Source organism: Panthera onca, chromosome A3 (assembly GCF_046562875.1).
Source record: "Panthera onca isolate mPanOnc1 chromosome A3, mPanOnc1 haplotype 2, whole genome shotgun sequence".
NCBI classification, from domain to species: Eukaryota; Metazoa; Chordata; class Mammalia; order Carnivora; family Felidae; genus Panthera; species Panthera onca.
In genome coordinates this window covers 50,828,518-50,850,429 of record NC_138341.1, presented here as the reverse complement: position 1 = coordinate 50,850,429, position 21,912 = coordinate 50,828,518, and the positions used below count along the sequence as shown (strand labels likewise).

General features: G+C 47.0%; 1 protein-coding gene across 7 annotated transcripts in view; it reads right to left on the bottom strand.

The window, feature by feature from the left end:
• SFXN5 (sideroflexin 5) overlaps nt 1-21,912 on the bottom strand; it is a 116,982-nt gene that overhangs the window by 72,094 nt on the left and 22,976 nt on the right. For 4 of the 7 annotated variants that reach the window (XM_060657868.3, XM_060657855.3, XM_060657804.3 and 1 more), the window contains 4 exons: nt 18,097-18,174; nt 5,360-5,386; nt 4,832-4,886; nt 2,713-2,738 (listed from right to left, as the gene is read on the bottom strand). In XM_060657868.3, the coding sequence (XP_060513851.1) occupies nt 2,713-2,738; nt 4,832-4,886; nt 5,360-5,386; nt 18,097-18,174 (186 nt within the window). The remainder of the gene's footprint in view (nt 1-2,712; nt 2,739-4,831; nt 4,887-5,359; nt 5,387-18,096; nt 18,175-21,912) is intronic. The other 3 variants (XM_060657850.3, XM_060657824.3, XM_081795251.1) reach the window with 2 other exon arrangements.

Here is a 21,912-nt window from a genome sequence, read left to right as displayed (position 1 = left end):
AGCACACACAGGAGAGAGGGGCAGAGGGAGAGAGAAAGAGGATCCCAAGCAGGCTCCGTGCTCAGTGCAGAGCCCAATGCAGGGCTCAATCCCACGCCCCTGTGATCATCACCTAAGCCCAAATCAATAGATGCTCAACCAACTGAGCCACCCAGATGCCCCAGGGAGTGGAACGTTTATCATGCCATTTTATATAGCTTTGACTTATGTTGATATTTTAGATATTAACAAAAATCAATAAGAACAGAAAAGCAACTAAAACTGAATGCCAACAATAACAAATAAACCTAACTGTATATCAAACAAATAACCACACAGAAGAAAAACATTACTTCAAATAACTTTTGACCACAATTCTGTGACTGTACACCCTCAGGAGGATAGAGTCCAAGGACAAAAAGAACTTCAAAGAAATCTTGAACTTCACTTAATACACTTTTGGGGAATAGTACTGATATAGCAATTCTGAAATTCTTTCATTTGTGTGCAAGATTTGGTAAGCGAGTACGCATGTTTGTTGGCTTCTCATTCAGGGAGGAGGGGGATATAAATATGAAATGGGAGGAAGGAAGACCTCTGAGATGTTGGATTGGGATTAAAGGTATTGGCATAAACTCATCATTTTTAAGAAGTGGTATTTCCTAGCTATGCATGCTAAGACGGCCTAGAAACAATGAGGTTCCGGCAACAGTGAGCACACCTAAGCATTCAGATCTTGGTTTCTAAATACCATTCTTCTCTGAAGAGAATCAGAGCTGTTTGTAGAAATGCATGATTCCAGGACTGGGGCAGAGACCACAAGATGAGTCTGGAATATCTATACATTGTGCCAAAAAGTACTAAAGTATCAGAGGATAAAGAGGACTTGTCAAATGGACAGAGAAACTGCTTTAAAGGTTTCCTATTGGTCACATTTGGGACAATCTGCATATGAAAACGAATAATGACAGAAGTAAATTGTTATCAACCAAATACAAAAAATACACCCACCATACTTACTGATAATTTAAAAAACATTAAAAGGGAAAGGCAGATGGGAAAACGCTTTTTTACAGAAGGGGGGGTCTGCAAATACACAGAGAAGGAATGAGACCTATGAGATATATAGGAAACTTCCAGACTAAGCAATGACTCTGTTCCCAGTCAGGTTTTCACTGATAGATATACTATCTGTTGGTCATTCTTGCCTTTTTTCAGTTTTAGGCTAATACGAAGAAAGCCACTATAAACATTTGTGTACAGAAATTTGTGAGGACATATGTCTTCATTTCTCTTGGAGGAAACGCCAACAAGTACGTTACTGACTCACATCATATGTAATGTATGTTCACTTTCCAAGAGACCACAATACCATCTCACACATACCCCTGCCCTGGTCCCGATCCCAGCTCTAGGATTACACACTGCATTTCATTGCTATCTCTTTAACACTGTAGGTATAATCCAGGAGAAGTGAGGGAAAATACCCTCTAAAAGACTTGTACAAAGCAGCACTGTTTGTTGTTCACTCCAAACCCCAGTATTGTCACCAGGACATGCTACTTACAGGGGAGTTTTCCCAAAAAGCTTAGGAAGTCAGAAAATAAGGAGGATGGATAAGTAAATTTTGATATAGTTCTAACAAGGCGATATGACACAGAAAGCAATGAAAAAAGAACAAATAAATACTACATACACCAATATGGGTGAGTCAATATGGATGTCCGTACAGTATGGATGAGTCCCACAGATAATTTTGAGGGAAAGAAGACAGACCAAAAAAAGTACATCCTGGTGATATCCTTTATATAAAATTCAGTAATAGGCAAAATTGGAATATAGTAAAGGAAGTCAGAAAAGTGATTCCCTGTGGAGGTAGTGACTGAGGGGTACACGAGAGGTTCCTGAGATGCTGCTAGGCTCTGAATCTAGTGCAGGTTACTTGGATGTACTTGCTTTGTGAAAACGTACCACACTGTACATTTATGATGAATGCACCCTTCTATACATGTGTTTTATATATATATATATATATATATATATATATATATACACACACATAAATATATATATATTTTTTTTTAACGAGCAAACTTAACCTTGATTCCAAAACTAAACAAAAAGAATACTGAATCCTTTATGAGTTAATTTTAATTTTTTTTAACATTTATTTATCTTTGAGAGACAGAGCGTGAGCAGAGCAGGGGCTGAGAGAGAGCGAGACACAGGATCCAAAGCAGGCCCCAGGTTCTGAGTGTCGGCACAGAGCCCAATGTGAGGCTCGAACCCACGAACCGTGAGATCATGACCTGAGCCAAAGTCAGATACTTAACCTACTGAGCCACCCAAGCACCCCTCTGAGTTAATTTTAAACTTTAAGTTTCAGCAGGCATGCTTATTTTCTGACTTCCTAAGCTTTTTGGGAAAAGTCTTTTGTAAGGAGCACGTCCTAGTGGCAATACTCAGGATGGGAACGTGCAGGAACAAAGGTACTTGGAGGCTCTGTCTTAGGTGCACATTGGCACACTTTTGCGGAAAGAAGTTCGACAATACACACCAAGAGATTTAAAAAGACACGCATGCTACTTTACCTGCTAATTCCCCTCCAGGAATTAATCTTAAATCAACATCTCAAATATTTATGATATTACTCTATCACATAACTCTATTACGATATAGAGTTATACATTAACACTTTTTTAGAAAAGAAAACCCTTTGAAGGCAGTACTTACAATTGGCGTCCCAAAAGGAATGTAACCTGAGAGGGGAGAGGAAAGGGTCAGGTCTTACAGTCCCACCCCCATCCCACTCCACCCCTCAACAGAGGCACCAGAAGAGACCTCTAGACTTGGTCTTGTCAATGGTCCTGATGAGGGAGGTCAGGTCAGCGAGGCAGGAGGCACCTCTAGCCCCCAGAGCTTTTCCCGGCTCAGCCCTCCCCAGGATGGAGGGCTCCCCCATGTCCCCCAGCCACCCTCTCTCTGTCCCCCTTTGGCCAGATTCTTCTCCCTCCAAAACTCTGAAGCCCTCTGCTGAGGGCAGGGCTGCCCACCGCTGGGAACACCATGCACTTGGTGCTACAGTTGGTGTTCCTTCCATGATTTCCTCCAGGAGGCACCGTGTCCCCTGCCCATGCCCACTACACACAGCACGCTGCCTTCAAAAGCCCCAGAATGCCCTCCTTCTTCTCTCAGCTTACCTTTCTAGCACACAGCCTTACTTCAGTTCTGAAAGGGGAACTCTCCACACACTTGAGATGTGCACCTCTAACTGCCAGGGGTACTCTTTAAAATCTCTCCTACCCTCACCTTTTGGGATGAGCACTGGGTGTTGTATGGAAACCAATTTGACAGTAAATTTCATATATTAAAAAAAAAAAAAAAAAAAAATCTCTCCTACCCTGCCTAAACATCCTCAGTAGAGCAGGCCCCAGGCACTGTCTCCTCACCGCTCGCTTCCCTGGACTATCGGAGGCCCCGTCTGCTGCCCTCCACCTCCCACTGTCAGTGGGCGGCCCTGTGTCCCTGGTCTCTAGCTTATGGCAGGCAGTCAGCTGGCGGGCTGGACAGCAGAGAACCACACTTATCTGGGTTATCTAAAGCAAAGGTTCGCATCCTGACTGTGCAGAATTGCGCATGCACATGAACCGTCACTCTACTGCCCGCATTCCTCTGGAGATGGGCCCCAGGTTTGACTGGAGAATTACAAGAGGATCCAGGCCCCCGGTGAGAGCGTGCTGTGGCCCGGTGCACCTACAGCCGTAGCTGCAAGATGCTCAGCCAGAGGCCTTTGCTACCTGGGAGTTCCTCACAGCTAAGCAAGGAGGGTCCGTGGGCACGCAATGCCTCAGCACGGTGAAGTCACGTGGTTGTTTGTTCTCTCACTCACATGAGGTCAGGCTGTCTGGGGGTGGGGATCCTGACTGCCTCAGCTGAGAACACCTCTTGGTAGAGACTCTTTCTCCAGCCACCTGAGGACTTCTCAAGGCAGCAGCCAACAGCCCTCCCACCCACCCTGCAAGAGTGCCCCAGTGCACTGAGAAATGCCACGCAGTAGGCATCAACACTCTGGTGGGAGTCTGACCTCTGCTGTGTGACTCTGGACAGGGCCTGTGGCCTCTCGGAACTATAGGTAGGACAAACACGTTAGGCCAGGCCCCATGTGTGCAAGTGTTTTCTGGGCTACTAAGCTCATGCACACAGAGCTTCCCTCTAGTGACCACTGGGCAGGGACTTCCTGGGGGCAGGGACTTCCTGGGGGCAGGGACTTCCTGGGGGCAGGGATCTTATGTCCACTTTCCCACCCCAGCCCCTCTACCACTGGTCTCCACAGAATGGGAATCCACCCTCCCTGTGTGCACAGTAGTGCTAATGCAGTTCATGCATTCTGGAGTACAGGTTAATAGCAGGATCAGACACCAGGGAGTTAGCCTGGGGATTAAGTGCCTTTAAGGGAGCGTGGTTTGCAAGGAAAGAGCACAGTAGGCACAGGTAGGTGAGAGAGAAGATAGGGCTTGCCGGAAGCAGGTATCATCCCTGAGGCTGCCGCCGTAGGTGGGTGGTGTATAACAGGAAAAGGAGCCCCAGATTCACCTGTGGAGGCCTCCACTGCACCCCAACTGCTCAGGAAGAAAAGGCAGACAGGCACATTTTTTTTTAAAGCCCCACAGGTGATTCTAAGGCCTGGCCAGAGACGTGTATGGTCGAGCCAAGGTGAATACGGAGGTGCAAACCGGCCGCGTGTGTAACGGGTTCTGCCCCTCCTCAGGTTGGTGCATCTGGATGCTTCTGCAGCTGTGACCGTGGTAAGCGCCCGAGGCCGGGCAGATTTGGGAGGGTCCCAGGGGCTTACCTGACATTCTAAAGGGCATGAAGATCTTCTCATTGGTATCTGGGTGTAGAATAGCCTGGCAAGAGCAGGGAACAGAGCACAGGGTGACTGTGGGGAGGAGGAGGAGGGAGGGAAAGGAGAGCTCCCCCCAGAGGACTGGAAGGCCAGTCCTTTCTCACCATTCAAGGCAAGAGAAACAAAACACGGGCAGCAAACAGGACTTTTCCTGATTAATGCTCAAAGCTGAATGCAGGTGAGTGGGACTGGGTCCTCTGTCCCCTGTGCCTAGTATTTAGTGGGCATGTAAGAAGGATTTTGTAAAGGAGCCCACAGGGAAGGAGCTCAGGGGCCCAGGGGAAGGCAAGGGGCCTGAGCTCTGGCATTCAGAAACTCAGGCCCTGGGTGTTGGGGAAGAAGGGACAGCAGGGCAGCACGTGGCAAATGGGAGGGGCAAGGCTGAGCAGCACAGCCATGATTCCCCAGGACAGCGCAGGGCAAGGTCCAGGAGAGCAGAGAGGAGGGAAGGAAATGAATCCAAAATTGAATTACCTGCTTGATTTTCTGTGCACTCCAGAGCTGCAAGGAAGGAAGGGAGAGAAAAAGGAAAAGAAAATAAAGGACAAAAATTCAAAGCACATATCAATTTAAAGTCTCAAAGCCCCATATTTTAACCAAGAGATCCAGTTCGGAGGGCCTGAGAACCTCAGGCTGTCCTGTGCCCCCAGGACTGGCAGCATCCCTGGGGCTGTGGCATCAGGGAGCCCAGAACAGCAGAGCTCGGGTCTCTCATGAAGATCATTTCAACCAAGGGTCCTCTGCTCTGGCTGCGTTGTAAAATTACTTGAAAAATTCTTCCAGCAATTCTCTAGTTGATTCTAAGGTATGGCCAGGTATGAAGTCCCGATTTCAATGAAGTTACTTTAATTGTCTCCCAGAATCACTAGAGGCAGCATAACACAGATTTTTCAAGGCTGGACAGACTGCCTGGATGCCTGGCTTTGCCACTTCTTCCGCTGAACCTCCATTTCCTCATCTGTAGAATGCGGATAATAGCTCTGCCTCCAACATTGTTAAAGAGGAATAGGAAAAGTGACTGACGCAGCGCTGGACACACAGGAAGGGCTTTATTGCTGCCGACTGCTGTGGGCATTATTTTCCTATTGTTGCTGTTATTATAACAAGGTTATAAAGAGAAGTTGCTTTCAAATGGGCAGTGAGGTCTCTCCAGCACAGCACAGGAGACAGGCTGGAGGGACAGAACAATTGCCAGTTCCTTCAAATGACACAAATGCTGTATTTCATTGAATCTAAGACATCACTGATCCTAAGATACACTAGCATGTCCTACTAAGAAATAAAAGTATAACATAATGCCAAGACCTCCATCAATTAACAGACTCATCCCATTTGAGAGATGTTAAAATGTGATAAGATAAACCTTTCAAAAAGAAATCAAGCAAACAGAGTCAAAATTTATGGGCAAACCAAAGGCGGGGCATTTTTAAAGGAGCAAGAAGGTATGGGGTGAGAGGGAGGAGGTGGCCAACAGTTGATTTGAGTTTTACAAGAGAACGCTTCAGTTACGCTTCATTTATATAGCAGCATTGTCATCTGGAATATAAATTAAGCTGCAGAAGGCTACTGGGTAGCAGAAACAGAAGCATAAGATTGATATATTAAAGTTTATGCATTTTACTCACAGCAGAGTCCCTCAAGCCTTAATCGACAGCCTAATTATCCTTATTTTAGATACATTTCAAACATATTTGATTGTCTGCTATTCCAGACCCTCAAAGATTAGAAATGGTAGATTTTTTTTTTAATAATTAGGGGAAAAGGGGACTGAAGAGAGAAAAACTAAATGCAAAATCACTGTTGGCCAAAGAAGGTGAGTCAGTGCATAACAGCAAAGAGGTAAAAAAAAGTGATAAAAGGCAGATCCTCTATTGCTCAGAAAGTGCCTTCATACAGTGCGCCTCCAGTCCCAGCACCAGCTCTGGTGCAACCCCAGGCCCTGTGCTCAGATTCCTGACACCCCATACTCCTCACCCAGGATCAGAATCTTCCATTTCTAGGTCCAGCTTCTTAGAGGCAGGGGCATGCCTGCTGCTGTCCTCCAGTATCTCCCACAGTGCTGGGCACACAGCAAACCTAAAGCTATTCTAAATTAAAATTCTACTCTAATCTATTCTATTCTATTCTAAATGTTTATTTCTTAGAGAGCATGAGCTTGAGAGAGGGAGACAAAGGATCTGAAGCAGGCTCCTCACCGCTAGCACAGAACCCTACGTGGGGCTCAAACCCATGAACCAGGAGATTATGACCCAAGCCGAAGTTGGATGCCTAACTGACTGAGCCACCCAGGCGCTCCAAAATTTTATTTGAAAAAAAAAAAGTGCAAGATCTCTTTATATAACTCTTATAAAAAGAAAAGAAAAGAAAAAATTCCCCACGATTCTGATGAAGAGCTGGGGTGGAAAACACTGGTCTAAGACATCAAACGACAGTACAAAGAACAGGTATTAGAACTGTGTTCAAATCACTTGCTGGTTGTGTGATTACTCTGCCTATGCGCCTCAGTTTCTCCATCAGTGAAATGGGTTGTTGTAAGAGTAGGGCAGAACCATGCTGGATGCTCCCAGCAGTTTGCATTTCCCTTTGGGCACACAGCGAAGCCTGTGTTTCCAGCTTCCCTCACGGGCAGGTGGGCTCATGTGATGGGGTGCTGGCTAATGAACTATGGGTGGAAGTGACATTCACCACGCCTCCACCAGGCCTGGCCCCGCAACCTCCCGCAGAGGATCCAGTGGAGGCTGGTGGCAGCAAAGCCACGAGGCAGAGGAGGCCAGGCCCTGGACAATGGCATGTGCCCTGTTCCCCAGCAGCACTGGACTCTGACATGAGAGAGAAATAGACCTTTGTGCGTAAGTCCCTGAAATCTGGGGTTGTTTGTTCCGGTGCTTGGCTCACCCTGACTAAACAGAGGTCTCAATGAGGTGTCCATATCTAAAATACTCAGCCCCTGGAACGTGCTCAATGAATGCCTAAAGTAGAGGAGAAGTCATTCAAATGAGCAATCTATTTTTAAGGGACTTAATTATTTTTCAAAGTAACTTCATCTCGATTGTCTTTATTCCTACAACATGCCTGTGAGGTAGGTAGATTATTTTCAGACAAAGCAACTCGTCTCAGAGAGAATAAGTGACTCAGCCAGGGTCCTCCGGGTTGGTGGCAGGATGGAGATGGGCCCCCGGGCCTACCCGGCCTCTCGACTCATGTTCTCCTGCTCTCCAGGAGCCTCTGGAGCAGATCGGTGCCTGGTGTGGCCAGGGTGACTGCCGTGCCTGAGGCACGAGAAGAGGAGGAGAGTCAGCTGACATCATCCTGGGGTCCCCGAACCTCCTCCTTGCAGCCCGGTGGCTGATGCCCCTCGCCAGCACCTGTTGCTCTCCTCCCGCAGAAGTCCAGCTGCGCAGCCCAGTGCTTGTAACCCACGGCCACGGCCATGTCCCTCAGGTGCAAGGACTGCCTCCTCTGCCCCACCCAGGAGCAGGGGCGTCAGCGGCAAGGCCAGGGACCCAGCGCACACAGACATATTCCCCACCCTGCAATGACACTACCACACCACGCAGGCCAGTGCCACAGATAAGAGGCGGTAACAAAGCCTCACACATAATTCCATGCTTCCCCGTTGGGCTGAGCACCTTCCTTCCCTTTAATTATTTGATTCTCACACTCAGAAACCTGCTCACAGCCCAGGTGAGGAAGTCAAAGTTCAGACCACCTCCAAAGTCTCAGAGGCAGAGCTCACGACCTCTGACTCAGATTTGTCCCTCCATTCATCCTCACTCATTCATTCACATTTAGTGAACAAGTGCTAGGAGTCTGACACCCTTCTGAGGGCTTTGTACATATTAACTAATGTAATCTCCTCAATAGCCCCTTGGGGTAGGGACTAGTACATTCCCCACTTTATAGATGTGCAAACGGAGGCACAGACAGGTTATGGGACTTGCCCAAAGTCTTACAGCAGCACTGGGATTTGAACCCAACCAGTCTGGCTCCAAAGTCTCCAGTCTTAACCACCACATGCACCTGTTTCTAAATGTTAGCACACTGACGTTCACTGTTCTCTCCCTTTAGGCATCTATATATTTCGGAGATCTTTCCATATCACCACCACTCTTCCTAACAGAAACCTTGGATGAATATATTGTAAACCGTACCCTATAAGTGGACTTTTAGGCTATTTTCCATCTTTTTTTATTGTGGAAAAATATACATAACCTAAAAATTTACCATTTTAACCACTTTTAAGTGGCAGGTCAGTAGCATTAAGCACACTCACATTGTTATGCGGACATCACCACCATCCACCTCCAGAACCTTTTCATCCTCCCCAACTGAAACTCTGTACCCAGTAGATCCTTTTTTAAAAATGTTTACTTTAGGGGCACCTGGATAGCTTAGTCGGTTAAGTGTCCGACTTCAGCTCAGGTCATGATCTCACGGTCCGTGAGTTTGAGCCCCGCATCGGGCTCTGTGCCGACAGCTCAGAGCCTGGAACCTGCTTCAGATTCTGTGTCCCCCCTCTCTCTCTGCCCCTTCCCTGTTCATACTCTGTCTTGCTCTGTCTCTCAAAAAAAATAAATGTGAAAAAAAAATTTTTAATGTTTATTTTAAATGGGGAGCCTCTGGCATCTTGTCATCAGCCTGTGAAGTAGCTACACTTTAACCTGCGAATTCCTCAACCTTTAACCTATAAAATCCTTAACATGACTTGTCTTCTCTGGGCTCAGCCCATCTCACTCCATGCCTCTGGCGGAACATAAAAGGGTGCGGCCCCAGTCGCACCCTTGGAACTCATGTGGACGTGAGACTTTGGACCTTGCTTGATTTCTCAGCTTGGGCAATGAGGACAAAGCGGGGGTGGGGGAAGCAGTCTGGGCAAGAGGTTGCTGGAACAATGCAGAAGTTTGCTGATTTCAGAAATGGCCAGTGTCTCAGCCGAGCTGCCATACGAACCTATTAGAACCCTGTGTAGAGGCCAAGGGAAGGGGCAGAGGGTGGGCTTCAGAAGGAAAAGCCTTGCCTTTTGGGTGTGGAGCAGGGCATACCCCAGCACCCAAAACCCAGATGAAGGGAGCAACCGCCCCCAGTCTGGCTCACTCCCCTTCCCCTCTGCCTCCTTCCAAGCTGCTTCTCCAAACCTCTAAAGGCAGCAAAGACAGAGCCTATTTAAAACAACCTCCAGAAGGTAATTAAACAGAGCCCGAAGGAGATCCTTCTGTAAAGCAAAGGATGCCTCCATAAAACAAACAAAAAAAACTTCCTAATTTATCACTTGGGCCAATCCCATTATTCCTTACCATTAATTTTGTTGCCATGGTTACTCCCAGGTAATATGTACATATGCAAGTCTATGTGGGGTAAAGGTACCCCCCTCAATCCTACAGATTCATAAAAGGAGAAAAACATCCCCCTGGTAGTTTAGCGGCAGTAACTTCTTCTGTATACGTGCAGCTTCTTGAAGAGGACACACCTTGGAATCAAACCCTGGCTTACTCCAGATCTCCCGCTTGCTAGCCATGTGATTTGAGGCAATTTACTTAATCTTTTTGCACTTCCACGTCCTCTTTTGCAATATGGGGATATGAATACTTACTTTCAAGGTTATTGTGAAAATTAAAGCAAATTCATTCATTCAACAAATATTTACTGAGCACCTACTATGTGCCAGCCACAGACAGCTCTGGCATTAAGAACACATCAATGAAAAAAATACTGAAAATCTCTGCTTTCATGAAGCTTATATGCAGTGGGGATGGAGGGCACAGCAGTACAAGGTGGGCAGGGTCATTTTCTTTCTTTCTTTTTTTTTTTAAGTGGGTTCCATGCCCAGCGTGGAGCCCAGTGTGAAGCTTGAACTCATGATCCGGAGATCAAGACCTGAGCTGAGATCCAGAGTCGGATGCTCAACACACTGAGCCACCTAGGTGCCCTGGGGTCATTTACATTCAGGTGACATGGGAGGAAATACTTGAAGGAGGGAGTAAGTCATGCAGATATCTAGTGGGAGATTGTTCTGGCAGCCAGAACAGCCAGAGCTAAGGCCCTGAGGCAGAAGTGGGCCTGCCCAGCACGTGTGAGGGACAGCAAAGGAGGCCAGCATGACTGGAGTGGACTGAATAAGGGGAGACTACTGGGAGACAAGATCACAGAAGGAAGGGGGCTTTGCAGGCTGTGCTAAATACTATGGCTTTTACTCTGAGTGGAAAGCAGGGACACAACACAATTTGTAGAGAAGTGGTTCTCACCGTGGGGCGAGGGGGGGGGTGTGATTTTGCATCTGGGGTACATTTGGCAATGTTTGGTTGTCATGACTTGGGAGGGGGGCTACTGGCATCTAGTTGGTAGAAGCCAGGGATACTGCTAAAAATCCTACGGTGCACAGAACAGCCCCTACAACAAAGAATTACGTGGCCCCAGATGCCAATAGCACTGAGGCTGAGAAACTCTGGAACCAAGGAACAAGTGAAATAATGTAGGTGCTCACAGATTACTCTGCATGCTGTGACAGAGGGGCCCAGGTAGAATAGGGGGACCACCCAGGACCCCACCGCAGCGACCCAGCCCAGAGATGCACCTACAGCGCCCAGCACCACACCTAGCACATCCTGCAAATGCTTCAGCTAGGATTGGCCACTTGCCTGTCCTGTGCTAACGGTAAGGGACAAACCGTGGCCAGCCTAGAGGGGTGGGCTCCTGAACAGGAGTCAGAGGCTAGGGGTCCTGAAGACTAGGATAAGGAAGGGGAGGTATCAGCCAAGCCTTCCCTTCAGCCACCTTCTGGCAAACCTGCTGACACCCAGAGAAGATTTTGGGTGCAAGTATTTTTAACTCTCTCATATTTTCTCCGCTATTTTCAGCAAAGCCCAAACACAGCTGACCCCATTTCCACACTGCCAGAGGAGGAGACTTGCAGGATCTCTTACACCAGCTGCCCTTTCTCCTTGGCAGGTTGCAGGCAGAATCCACCCTTTCGTGGGGCCTCTGGGCAACCAGTAGGTTACGCTGGGTGCAGAGTAGGCAATTAACAAGGTGAGCTGGTCCCCAGGCCCTGGGGGATGTGGAATGATGGGCAAGAGCAGCCCACAGGGGCTCCCAGAGCCCTTACGCCTGCTCCCTTACGCCTGCCCACTCCAGTAGCTTCCAGGCTGGTTTCCCTAAGGGCGCTTACCCTCCCCCTGGCACTCGGACTGATGCTACCACAGTGCACATTCAGGCTACTCCCTTGCTCAAGAGCTTCCAGTAGCTTCCCCTTGCCCCATACAATGCATCTCACATCTCTACCTGGGTTGCAAAACCTTTTGCAATAAGTAACTTCCCAACTGCCTCTCCAGCTTCCTCTCTCTGGTCTCATCTTCTCTCCCCACTCCTTTCTCTCCTCCACACTCCCTCCCCATCTCTCTCTCTCTCTCTCTCTCTCTCTCTCTCTCTCAATCTCCACTTCACTTCTCCCTCTTGTCTGTGAACACGGTGGGTCTCTGTCTACACTCTACACTAACCACTGTGTCCCCTCCGTGAGGCCTTTCCTCACTCCCTGCATTCTCAGGACTCTCTCCTTGCTGAGCTCCTACCTGCCTCAGCCACAGTCTTGCCTCCAGCCTGGCCTCTAGCGCCTGCTTCTGTGTGGTCACCTCACCTGTGCTGGGAGCCGGCTGCATAAGGGCAGGAACTAGGGTGCGCTCATCTCCCCCTCGGGTCCACCTCCCAGAGCAACTGCTCCAAACAGGATGCTCAGCAGATGCCCAGGGCCTGCACTGTGTGTGCGAACCGCACAGGTATAACTGGGCTGCAGACCTTCACAAATGCCAAGCTCTTCTGCCTGCCATGTTTGCACACATCAGTCCACTCCACAGAGTATCCCCTTCCCTGCCAAATCCACCTTCAGGAAGTGGGTGAAAGATGGGCACTGGATCTAGCAGGCCCAGTGTCAGATCCCTGTTCCACCACATATGGCTATGTGGCCTTAGGTAAGTAATGTAACCTCTCTGAGACCTGTACATACAAGTGGATTGCTAGTTTGTTCACACCTGATGGCCTTTGTTTGGTCTTCTGTTGGTGGATGGCTGATAATTCCTCCAGAGACTGTTGTTAAAAGGTTGCTATTCCAGTGAAAAATTAGTCTTTAGGATAAAATAAAAATAAGTATGTATAAATTACCCTTTGGGCTTTCTTACCTGTAAAATGGGATTAATACAAGTACCTACCAAATAGGGTTCCTGTGAACATTAACTGAAATGTGTGTAAAGTGCTAATACTTAGCACAATGCCTGGCACTTGGTAAGCCAAAGTGAGTGGCGGCTCATTACCAAGAGGGCATCTTTCATATTTAACCTCACCCATCTCCATCCACAGCAAACCACTGCAGCGACACCCCAGTGTATAAAGCACCACAACAGAGTCAACATCCAGAAACCTAGTCCAGCTGCCTATGCTTATAGCTTTGCTCTCATCTATGGCTTTTTTTTTAAATAATTTTTTTAATGTTTATTCATTTTAGAGAAAGAGAGAGAGATAGGAGCAAGTGAGGGAGGGGCAGAGAGAGAGGGGGAGACACAGAATCCAAAGCAGACTCCAGGCTCTGAGCTGTCAGCACACAGCCCATCGCAGGGCTCGAACTCACAAACCATGAGATCATGACCTGAGCCAAAGTCAGATGCCTAACTGACTGAGCCACCGCGGCCCCCCTATGGCTTTGTTGTTTAACTGATAACTACCGTCCTTAATAGGGCTCCTAGCACATCAAGTTTCTACTTGTCAAGCCCAAAGGGTAATTTATACATACTTATTTTTATTTTATCCTAAAGACTAATTTTTCACTGGAATAGCAACCTTTTAACAACAGTCTCTGGAGGAATTATCAGCCACCCACCAACAGAAGACCAAACAAAGGCCATCAGGTGTGAACAAACTAGCAACCCACTTGTATGTACCCACCGGTGAGATGTCATAACAAGAGGCCAGGCTTACAAGCTGGTAAGTAGGTTACCCTGCGCTGCCTGTGACATCAGGATAGGCCCGCAGGCATCAGGAGGCAGCCACAGGCTTCTGATCCACACGCCTGCAAAAGGACGTCAGAGCAAGCACAGAGCCTAGGGGCAGATGAGGCAGCTGTCCAGACTGAGATCCAGAGCCACCCTGGGCCTAGATATGGCTTGTGAGCAGGACCAGCCTAGACCAGGAATAGGGGACCATCCTTAACTGCAGAATGCTGAGGCTTTCCCAAATCCTGGGCTAATATGTCATCATCCACCCACTCTGTTCTTGTCCATGGAGGCCAGAGGAGGTATGGCTTTGTAGATGAGGCCCAGGGAGGGAAGTATTGTGAGAGCCAGGAGGACTGGAAAGGGAAGTAGAGGGCAGATATGATTATTAATGGGGCTGAGCAGCAGGCTCACACCTAGAGCACTGTGCTACCCAGCCATCAGATGGACACTGCAGGCATCACTAACGTGAGCCAGAATTGGGAAGCATGGCTAGTGCCAGGATCCCCCGCCCCACCTCCCCTCCTCCCAGCTCTCTGGGGGCACACTGGGGCTTTCAGGGCAGAAAACAAAAGAGGCCCAGCAAATAGGGCAGGCAACTTTACGCTACTGAAGGGAGTAAAGAGGAGAAATGTGGCCTCACTCCCCAACCTCTGGATGCTGGAGGGAGTCCCAAGAGGCCAACCTCAGCCAGAGGGAACTTGGGTTGGGAGCAGATGCAGGGTGAAGAGTTGGGGGGCTGAACTCACCCCTGACAGGTCCAAGAGGAATTGCAAGGGTCTGAGGATTACTTTGGCCTAGAGAGGAGATGTCAGGTGAGGCCACCCAGGCTCCTCAGTGCCCATGCCAGAGGGAAGCACTGTGCTCAGGGATGATCTGATCACAGCCTGTGCTTCCTGCTGATAGCAGCACGGATGCCTGAAGATAGACCCTGTCTAGCCAGGCATTGCCCCATCTCCCACCACTCCCTGGGGCCCTGCACAAGGACATCTGGCCAAGGTGCTGCATCAGCTCACATATTTGCCCTCCTTCCAAGTGGGCGGGCCTCAGTCAAGCACATTCTCCCAGACTTCTGCTGTGGGGGGCTTGCTATCTTCACTCATGATGTGTTTCCTCACCCAGATGGCTCTTACCTAGTACTCCTCTTGGCCATTCCCCTCTCATCCCTCAAATCTCTGGTGGGAATCTCTTCCAGACAGTCTGGGCAAGTTACTCCTTCTTCTGCTGTCCCACAGTATGGTGGTTTTTCATAATCATTGCCTAGATTCGGGGGGTCCATGAAGCAAGAATCTTCATCTACTTTCTTCCTTGCTCTCTCCCCTAGGCCCCAGCATCAAAACTGGCCTGCAGGTGCTCCATAAATACATATTACATGAATTAGGTTGGGGAGAGCTGATGGCTGAGCCACCCACCCCAGGAACATCCAGCCAGGTACTAGTGTGTCCTGAGGTCAGCCCAGAGCCTCAGCACGGGCTTTACACCTAAAGGTGTTAGAAGGCAAGGGCAGTGCCTCATAGGGTCACCAAAAGAATGGAAGGAGAGACAACAGCAGAGAAGGGACAGCAACATGTTTTTGGATGGGAAATAACTAGAGGTTTAGTAACTTATCCAGTAGACAAGAAAAAACCAACCCCCAAATGCCTGAGGAAGGCATGCTTAGGGAGCCAGTCCATTGCTCTCAAAACACCAGCAAAGTTCAGGTCTTGAAGGTACCAGGTACCACAGGAAAAAAGGGCTAATCATAAGACTAAACACAGGGAGTTGGTCTAAAGTCTGTCCTCAAAGCAATAAGATCCCAAGGCCTTCACCATACAGCAAGGTGACTCTTACCACCCTCACCTATGTTTCCCAGATGCTATAGGTTTATCAGCCTTCTGGAGAAACTAAATCCAAGTGATCCCAGACTTGAGAACACCAGCACAGTAGAGGGTGGGAGTAAGTGAGACTCAAAGCAGGGAAATTAATAAAAGTCTGCAAAGTGAGTATTGGGACTCCAGCCTCCTTCCTCCACTTGTCTTCCAGAATGCAGAGACGTGAGATGGCTACTGTACTCACAACACAGGAAAAGAATTCTATTAAGAAGAATTTAAGGGGTACTGAGGTGGTTCAGTTGGTTAAGCCTCCAACTCTTTATTTTGGTTCAGGTCATGATCTCACGGTTCTTGAAATCAAACCCTGCATTGGGCTCTGCACTGATAATGTGAAGCCTGCTTGGGATTCTCTCTCTCTCTCTCTCTCTCTCTCTCTCTCTCTCTCTCTGTCTCTCTCTGTCTCTCTCTGTCTCTCTCTCTCTCCTTACCTCCCCTGCTTGTGTGCATGTGTACTCTCTCTCAAAATAAATAAAAACATTAAAAAAAAGAAGATTTTTAAAAAGAAACAGTCAAAGAGCTCTTGGAAATTAAAATTATACTAGCTGAAGTTAAAATTTCAATAGATATGTTGAAAATAAACTCAAGGAAATTTCTTGCAAAGCCACACAGGACAAAGTGATGAAATGGAAGAGAAAAAAATATAAGAAAATTTAAGTGTCAATTTAAGATGTAGAGTATTTGGCTAACAGGAGTTCCAAAATAAGAAGAAATTATCAAGGAAACAGCATAAGAAAATTAGCCAGAACTGAGAGACAGGAGTCTCCAGATTGAAAAGGGTCACTAGAAACCCAAAATAACAAATTTTAAAAGAGAAGATCCTAAACATTTCCAAAAAGGGAAAACAGGTTACTTGAAAAGAATCAGAGATGAATGTATCAGATTTCCAACAGCTGTCCTGAAAGTGAGAAGACAATAGAGTAATGTCTTCAAAATGTCTGTCAACCTATAATTTTCTCCTCAGCAAAATTGTCAATTAAGGCTGAGTGAAGAATTACAATTTTCAGACATAAAAGGACTCAAAATTTTCTTCCCATTTACTCTTATATTAGGAAGCTACTGAAAGAGGTGTTCCACCAAAACTAAAGTATACACCAATAGAAAGGCCTGGAGCTGGAAGAGGTGGACACCAGAAAGGAAAACTTCAGGGGAAAAAAATGGAACCGAAGGACAGGAGTCTTCAGATTGAAAGGAGGCACTGAAAACATCAAAGGCTGCTAAAGAATGTAGTAAGAGGTAGAGATGGTATAAAGAAAACTATGCCAATGTGAAAAACTAAGGCAATTATTAACTCCAGGTAAAATACAAAGTTCAAAAGAGAGAAAACAAAAAACAGTAAATGGTATTTGTATAATTGTAATAGTGTAAATACTGAATATCCATCAACCCCCAAAGCCATAATAACTATTTTGGGAGAGTAATGAGGATGGCGGAGAGAAGTGTGTTTTTTATGAAAGTAAATAACAAGAGAGCTGAATCCTCATCTACTATAAATAGATAATACAAAGAACTAGTTGAAAAATAAGACTATAGATAAGCATACTGGTTTGACATACAAATTTCTATGTGAAGAAATAGTTAAAAGTATTTGCTTCTGGAGAAAAAGAATGGGAACAGAAGAGGGATGGGACAACATAGTACTTTTCCTCCCGGTATTTTAGTACTATTTAACTTTTTGAACTATGCACACATGTTACTTTGGGGGAAAAGAAGCGTGAAATTAATTTTTTTAAGTTTTTGAAATAAAGTTTATAAACAAAAAGAAAAACTTTGGCAATGTTAACCATCAGTCTCTATAATCATTAAAGCAGCCCTGCACTGCATCCCTCTACCTTTCCTCAAACCAAACACAACCAATAACATTTTACTTAGCTCTAGTTCAAATTCCTACATGATATATAAAAAACGAAATTATAGCATCCTAGCCTAATCCCCTTTATCCTGCCCCATCTTTCCCATCCTCAACCTGAACTTTTGGGTAGTGGTATGCTAGTAAATATTTAAAAATTAGTTCTTTGGGGAAGAAAGTCCTGATTTGTAGCATTTGCCAATTTCCATGGGGTAAATGCTCCCACATGGCTGATTTCAAGTTACTTCTGTGATGTCACTGAACGTGGAATTGGGAAGAGATGTACACATCAGCTCGAGGAAACTACTGCCTTTGGGCGTCTCTTGTCTTATCACCTCTGTGCTTCCCCCCAGACCCAGGGTATGAGAGAGAGCTGAGTGTCTCCTCCAAAAAACCAGAAGTCCACATGGCTATGTAACAGTGGAAGTGGATAATGAAGGGAAGAGAGTTGGTTCCGGATGCAGAGAAAGGATTGTGACTTTGCCCCCTTCCTTCTCCTCCCACCTCCAGTAGAGTTACCTGCTCGTTGGTGACCCCTGGGCGCAGGGTCCCATGCTTGTAGTCCTCCAGCAGCTGCACAGCCTCTCTGAGACGTCTCTGCAGGGGAAAGAAAACAGACATTGAGGGGCATAGATCCAAGGCTCCTGCAACTCTTTCACTTGCAAACAATAAAGAAGGATACACTTTAAATGTCCTTCCAAAGGGATGTGGCTAAATGACAGGGGTATAATAATACTATGGAACAATATTTGGCAGTTTAAAAAAGCAAAGTAGATCTGCATGTGATTCCATCTCCAACATATTTTTTTGAGTGAGAAAGTGAATTGCAGAGCCGTATGATGCCATTCATTATACCAAACAAACAAAGCCCACACACACACAGAAAACAATATTTTTCTATGAGAATACTTATGTGTGTAGATGCATCAAAAAAGCTCTAGAAGGAGACTTAGCAAACTAGTGACAGGGGTTACCGTGGGGTAAGAGGAAAGGATCCAGATTTGGCAAGGGGTGTCAGAAGGAAATTTAATCTTAATTGCAATATTGAAAGTTTTTATAAAGAGAACGTATTTATATAATACTCATAGAATTTCTTTTCAACATTCTAAAAACACCAGCAGAGATTTACATACTAAGTACATAAGGCTACCGTAACTGATGAAGAGAGGGAGGGGGGAAAAAGAGGATAGAATTGTATCATTTGTAAGATCTTAAAAGCTAAAGGGACAGCAACAGTGATTGAAGGCAGCATTTACCCACCAAAATATTTATATAAGAATATTCACAGCAGCACTATTCAAATAGCTCCAAACTGCAAACAATCCAAATGTCAATAGTAGACTGGACAGGTAAATGGAATATTACTCAGCAATGTAAAAAGCAAACTACAAATACATGTTACAACATGGATGAATCTCACAGAAATAAAGTGCAAAACGTATTTTCTAAAGATGAACACTCCAATATCTACCACTCCCCACCCTCTTTTAGAACATTCCCACATCCCCATCGAGAGGTAGAGTCCATGTTTCCTCTTGCTGATTCTGGGCAGGCCTTCGTGACTGCCGCCACAAATAGAGTACGGCTGAGGTGAGGCTATGTGACCTCTGAGGCTATGTCATGAAAATGCCTTGCACTTTGACCTTGTTCTCTTGAGATGGTCATTCTCTTGGAACTCAGCCATCATACTATAAGGAAGCCCAAGCAGCTTCTGGAGTGACGCATCTGGATGGGAACTGAGGCTCTGGCCCAAGGCTGCAGCTGAGCTATCAGATGACAGTCAGCATCAACTCACCCACCACGCAAATGAGCCATCTTGAAATGGACTTTCCAGAGCCCCATCAATCTGCCCTAGCAGATGCTGCGTGGAATAGTGATGAACCATCCCCTGCAAGCCCTGCCCAAATGGAAGATCAGTGAGCAAAAGAATTGAGTGTTGTTTGAAGCCACTACATTTTGGGGTGATTTGTGAAAGCTGACTTACATAATGAAAAGCAAAAGAAGTCAGATGCCAAAGAGTATGTATAAAGTTCAAAAACAGGCAATGCTAATCTAACCAATCTGGTGGAGGTCATGTTACTTTTGGGGGGCGGGGGGCAGGGTGTTGACTTGGAAAAGGCACGAGGAACCCCTTTGAGGTAATGGAAATGTTCAATGTCTTCATCTAAGTGGTGGTTATATGGGTATAAACATAGGTCAAAATGCTTTAAGCCATAAATTTAGGATTTGTGCATTCTATCATATGTATACCATACCTCAAAAAATTAACAAGAAGCAGATAACATTCATGGAAGGCAGCCTATGTCAAGGTCAGGTGAGGCACCCAGACATCAGGGTTGTCTAGCGTGGGCAAAGAAACCCAGTGAAGCTATTCTGTTCTCCTTTTTATAATTTTGCTTGCTTGCTTGCTTGCTTGGGAGTGTGAGCAGGGGAGGGGGCAGAGGGAGAGAGAATCTTAAGCAGGTTCCATGCTCAGCCCAGAGCCTGACATAGGGCTAGATCTCACGACCCTGGGATCATGACCTGAGCTGAAATGAAGAGTCTGTGGCTCAGGCCCTGAGTCACCCAGGTGCCTCTGTTCTCCTGTTGATAAAAGAATAAGGCTGGCTGAGCAGAGGAATGCAGAGGGACCTCCACAGAAGCACCTTGGTCTAAAGGCAGGATGTAGCATCAGGAAGAGCACCCAGTGGGGCAGGTGGGGTGTTTGCTGAGCCAGCTGACAGGCAGTCCCATAGCATGGGAAATGAACAGCCACCAGCAGGACTAACTGGGAGCCCGGACAAGCCAGCCAGGCCACCCGGCCCATCAGGCACGTGTGAAGTTTCTGTGGCCAACACTGGTCTAACCCAGGGCATTGAGGGGCCAGGGAAACTTCTTAGGAGCAGCCTGACTGCTGGAAAGTACAGCCCCTCCCCCTTTCAAATGTATGGGTATCAATACCAAAATTCCAGAGTCCCTTCCCAGAATCTGTTTCCAAAGTGGAGATAGCTTTGTGAGGGTTTTTATTGGAGGGGACCCCAATTAATCCATGCTGTTTAGAGAAAATGTCAGAAAAAATGGATAAGCACAAAAAATCACTTTAAATCACTTGTAAACATAGCACTGAGGTAACTACTGAAGAAATGAGGATGGTTTAAAAAAAAAAGTGAGGATGATTTTCCTTCTAGATTTAAAGCGTTTTTCAACAAAATGGGATCATGCTGACTGTTTCAACTTGCCTAAGGTCACACAGCTAGAAAGTGGGAAGTTTAGTTTTTGTACCCAGAGTTTAGTCAGACCCTTGCTCTGTGCCCCCAACACCCCAAAAGCCTCCTAGTGATGCAGCGAGCTCTCCCCCCTCTCCCCCCTCCCCACCCCCCCAAGCCAGCTTCCTCCCACGCCACAGCCTCTGCCACGGGACAATGAATGCTCTACTTTCCAGCGCTGAATGGTGAATGGCCCCGTGTTCTCATTATTTTCCCACTCCAGGGATTCTCCTGAGTTCCTATAACAACCTGGCCACATTCCATCTCATTTGACACCATCATTAAAGGGAGGCCTCCTGCCACAAGAATAAGTTCCAAAGAGCCCTGATCTTGGCATGGGTTGAGGGAGAACTAAATCCCAAGTTCCTGAAGACAAGCCTGAGAAATGAGGACTGGAGGAAGCTAGAACATGCTTTTCTGTTGCTGGGCCTTACTAACCCTCAGACAGGCCCCTCGGTCAGAGGCTGAGGGGTTGGGGCTCCAGGCCCTGCTGCGGGACAGCCAAAGAGGACCTTACAAGATCCCTGAGGCCTGCCTGTTCTGGGGGCTGGGCTCTTCACTATAGAGGAGGCCATTATCTGGGAGATTTGAGGGATGGGAGGAGTATCTCCCTGCTTTAAACCCTCCTCTCACCCCTATGCGTCACGAGGCTTGACGGGAGAGCCCTGGGCACTTGAGGGAAGGGGAAAGCTGAAGGTCCGAGGCATGGTGAACTTTGCAGGAAGTCTTTTCAACCATGAACAAACAGGCAGCCAGGCCCTGAATGCAAAGGCATCGAGTGGCAGATGTAAGGCTGCAGGCCCTTCTCTAGAGCCCTGGGCCAGGGGGAGGGACGGCCAGGTTGCTTCCCAACCTCCCTCATTGGCTTCCTGCCTCTTGCTAACCTACCAGAAGGTGTCACCTTGAGGTTGTCTCCTTGTATTTGATGGGGGTGTGGTCTCCAGAAGGTCCTTCTGGAAACGCTGGCCCCTGGGAGGTCTGCTCCAGGGCAGAGAATTTAAACAGAGGAGAATCCTGGCTCCAAGGGTCCTACCCCAAGGCCTAAGTGGGAGGAGAAGGAAGAAAGAGGGCAAGCATGGAGTGGTGGTCA